The 3,361-nt window shown below is 70.6% G+C and overlaps 1 protein-coding gene across 1 annotated transcript; it reads left to right on the top strand.

The window, feature by feature from the left end:
- Positions 1-785: 785 nt before the first annotated feature.
- Positions 786-3,128, top strand: LOC138349958 (SUMO-interacting motif-containing protein 1-like). Its single transcript, XM_069299962.1, has one exon. It carries the CDS (start codon positions 786-788, stop codon positions 3,126-3,128), a length of 2,343 nt encoding a protein of 780 aa, XP_069156063.1.
- Positions 3,129-3,361: the final 233 nt, after the last annotated feature.

The following is a 3,361-nucleotide window of genomic DNA, read 5'->3' as shown; positions in this document are numbered from 1 at the left end:
CCCTCCCTGGGGTCTGTGCCGCCCTCCCTGGGGTCTGTGCTGCCCTCCCTGGGGTCTGTGCTGCCCTCCCTGGGGTCTGTGCTGCCCTCCCTGGGGTCTGTGCCTCCCTCCCTGGGGTCTGTGCCTCCCTCCCTGTGGTCTGTGCCTCCCTCCCTGGGGTCTGTGCCTCCCTCCCTGGGGTCTGTGCCGCCCTCCCTTGGGTCTGTGCCTCCCTCCATGGGGTCTGTGCTGCCCTCACTGGGGTCTGTGCTGCCTTCCCTGGGGTCTGTGCTGCCCTCCCTGCAGGGACTGTGCTGCCCTCCCTGGGGTCTGTGCTGCCCTCCCTGGGGACTGTGCTGCCCTCCCTGGGGTCTGTGCTGCCCTCCCTGGGGTCTGTACCGCCCTCCCTGGGGTCTGTGCCTCCCTCCCTGGGGTCTGTACTGCCCTCCCTGGGGTCTGTACCGCCCTCCCTGGGGTCTGTGCCTCCCTCCCTGGGGTCTGTACCGCCCTCCCTGGGGTCTGTGCCTCCCTCCCTGGGGTCTGTACCGCCCTCCCTGGGGTCTGTGCCTCCCTCCCTGGGGTCTGTACCGCCCTCCCTGGGGTCTGTGCCTCCCTCCCTGGGGTCTGTGCCGCCCTCCCTGGGGTCTGTGCCGCCCTCCCTGGGGTCTGTGCCGCCCTCCCTGGAGTCTGTGCCTCCCTCCCTGGGGTCTGTGCCTCCCTCCCTGGGGTCTGTGCTGTCCTCCCTGGGGTCTGTGCCTCCCTCCCTGGGGTCTGTGCCTCCCTCCCTGGGGTCTGTGGCGCCCTCCATGGGGTCTGTGCTTCCCTCCCTGGGGTCTGTGCTGCCCTCCCTGGGGACTGTGCCTCCCTCCCTGGGGTCTGTGCCGCCCTCCCTGGGGTCTGTGCTGCCCTCCCTGGGGACTGTGCCTCCCTCCCTGGGGTCTGTGCCGCCCTCCCTGGGGTCTGTGCCTCCCTCCCTGGGGTCTGTGCCGCGCTCCCTGGGGTCTGTGCCGCCCTCCCTGGGGTCTGTGGCGCCCTCCTTGGGGTCTGTGCCGCGCTCCCTGGGGTCTGTGCCGCGCTCCCTGGGGTCTGTGGCGCCCTCCTTGGGGTCTGTGCCGCGCTCCCTGGGGTCTGTGCCGCGCTCCCTGGGGTCTGTGGCGCCCTCCTTGGGGTCTGTGCCGCGCTCCCTGGGGTCTGTGCCGCCCTCCCTGGGGTCTGTGCCGCCCTCCCTGGGGTCTGTGCCGCCCTCCCTGGGGTCTGTGCCGCGCTCCCTGGGGTCTGTGCCGCCCTCCCTGGGGTCTGTGCCGCCCTCCCTGGGGTCTGTGCCGCCCTCCCTGGGGTCTGTGCCGCCCTCCCTAGGGTCTGTGCCGCGCTCCCTGGGGTCTGTGCCGCCCTCCCTGGGGTCTGTGCCGCGCTCCCTGGGGTCTGTGGCGCCCTCCTTGGGGTCTGTGCCGCGCTCCCTGGGGTCTGTGCCGCCCTCCCTGGGGTCTGTGCCGCCCTCCCTGGGGTCTGTGCCGCGCTCCCTGGGGTCTGTGCCGCCCTCCCTGGGGTCTGTGCCGCCCTCCCTGGGGTCTGTGCCGCCCTCCCTGGGGTCTGTGCCGCCCTCCCTGGGGTCTGTGCCGCCCTCCCTGGGGTCTGTGCCGCCCTCCCTAGGGTCTGTGCCGCCCTCCCTGGGGTCTGTGCCGCCCTCCCTGGGGTCTGTGCCGCCCTCCCTGGGGTCTGTGCCGCCCTCCCTGGGGTCTGTGCCGCCCTCCCTGGGGTCTGTGCCGCCCTCCCTGGGGTCTGTGCCGCCCTCCCTGGGGTCTGTGCCGCCCTCCCTGGGGTCTGTGCCGCCCTCCCTGGGGTCTGTGCCGCCCTCCCTGGGGTCTGTGCCGCCCTCCCTGGGGTCTGTGCCGCCCTCCCTAGGGTCTGTGCCGCGCTCCCTGGGGTCTGTGCCGCCCTCCCTGGGGTCTGTGCCGCGCTCCCTGGGGTCTGTGGCGCCCTCCTTGGGGTCTGTGCCGCGCTCCCTGGGGTCTGTGCCGCCCTCCCTGGGGTCTGTGCCGCCCTCCCTAGGGTCTGTGCCGCGCTCCCTGGGGTCTGTGCCGCCCTCCCTGGGGTCTGTGCCGCCCTCCCTGGGGTCTGTGCCGCCCTCCCTGGGGTCTGTGCCGCCCTCCCTGGGGTCTGTGCCGCCCTCCCTGGGGTCTGTGCCGCCCTCCCTAGGGTCTGTGCCGCCCTCCCTGGGGTCTGTGCCGCCCTCCCTGGGGTCTGTGCCGCCCTCCCTGGGGTCTGTGCCGCCCTCCCTGGGGTCTGTGCCGCCATCCCTGGGGTCTGTGCCGCCCTCCCTGGGGTCTGTGCCGCCCTCCCTGGGGTCTGTGCCGCCCTCCCTGGGGTCTGTGCCGCCCTCCCTGGGGTCTGTGCCGCCCTCCCTGGGGTCTGTGCCGCCCTCCCTGGGGTCTGTGCCGCCCTCCCTGGGGTCTGTGGCGCCCTCCCTGGGGTCTGTGCCGCCCTCCCTAGGGTCTGTGCCGCGCTCCCTGGGGTCTGTGCCGCCCTCCCTGGGGTCTGTGCCGCGCTCCCTGGGGTCTGTGGCGCCCTCCTTGGGGTCTGTGCCGCGCTCCCTGGGGTCTGTGCCGCCCTCCCTGGGGTCTGTGCCGCCCTCCCTAGGGTCTGTGCCGCGCTCCCTGGGGTCTGTGCCGCCCTCCCTGGGGTCTGTGCCGCCCTCCCTGGGGTCTGTGCCGCCCTCCCTGGGGTCTGTGCCGCCCTCCCTGGGGTCTGTGCCGCCCTCCCTGGGGTCTGTGCCGCCCTCCCTAGGGTCTGTGCCGCCCTCCCTGGGGTCTGTGCCGCCCTCCCTGGGGTCTGTGCCGCCCTCCCTGGGGTCTGTGCCGCCCTCCCTGGGGTCTGTGCCGCCCTCCCTGGGGTCTGTGCCGCCCTCCCTGGGGTCTGTGCCGCCCTCCCTGGGGTCTGTGCCGCCCTCTCTGGGGTCTGTGCCGCCCTCCCTGGGGTCTGTGCCGCCCTCCCTGGGGTCTGTGCCGCGCTCCCTGGGGTCTGTGCCGCCCTCCCTGGGGTCTGTGCCGCCCTCCCTGGGGTCTGTGCCGCCCTCCCTGGGGTCTGTGTCGCCCCCCATGGGGTGGGGGGCACAGCGTCGGGAAACAGGTAAACTTCCACAAGTGTGCTGACCGCAGCGGTCATTACTGTTGAGAGGTTAATAAATTAATGGCCCCGATACTCCTCACGCCAAGAGGTAATGATCTTGTTAAACTCATCAATAAAATAAGTTACAGTAACTTTAATAAATATAATACAAATGAGCATAATAATAAATAATAATAATAATAATAATAATAATAATAATAATAATAATAATAGCCTCGTTCCTCCACATGCTATAATTTGGATATAATTTTTCATA

Source organism: Procambarus clarkii, chromosome 43 (genome assembly GCF_040958095.1).
Source record: "Procambarus clarkii isolate CNS0578487 chromosome 43, FALCON_Pclarkii_2.0, whole genome shotgun sequence".
Lineage (NCBI taxonomy): Eukaryota > Metazoa > Arthropoda > Malacostraca > Decapoda > Cambaridae > Procambarus > Procambarus clarkii.
The sequence above is the reverse complement of the archived record's forward strand: the minus strand, read 5'-3'. Positions and strand labels throughout refer to the sequence as shown.

What these genes read in the sequence shown, in the direction of transcription:
- LOC138349958 (XM_069299962.1), top strand. Translation starts at nt 786, where the DNA reads ATGGGGTCTGTGCTTCCCTCCCTGGGGTCTGTGCTGCCCTCCCTGGGG.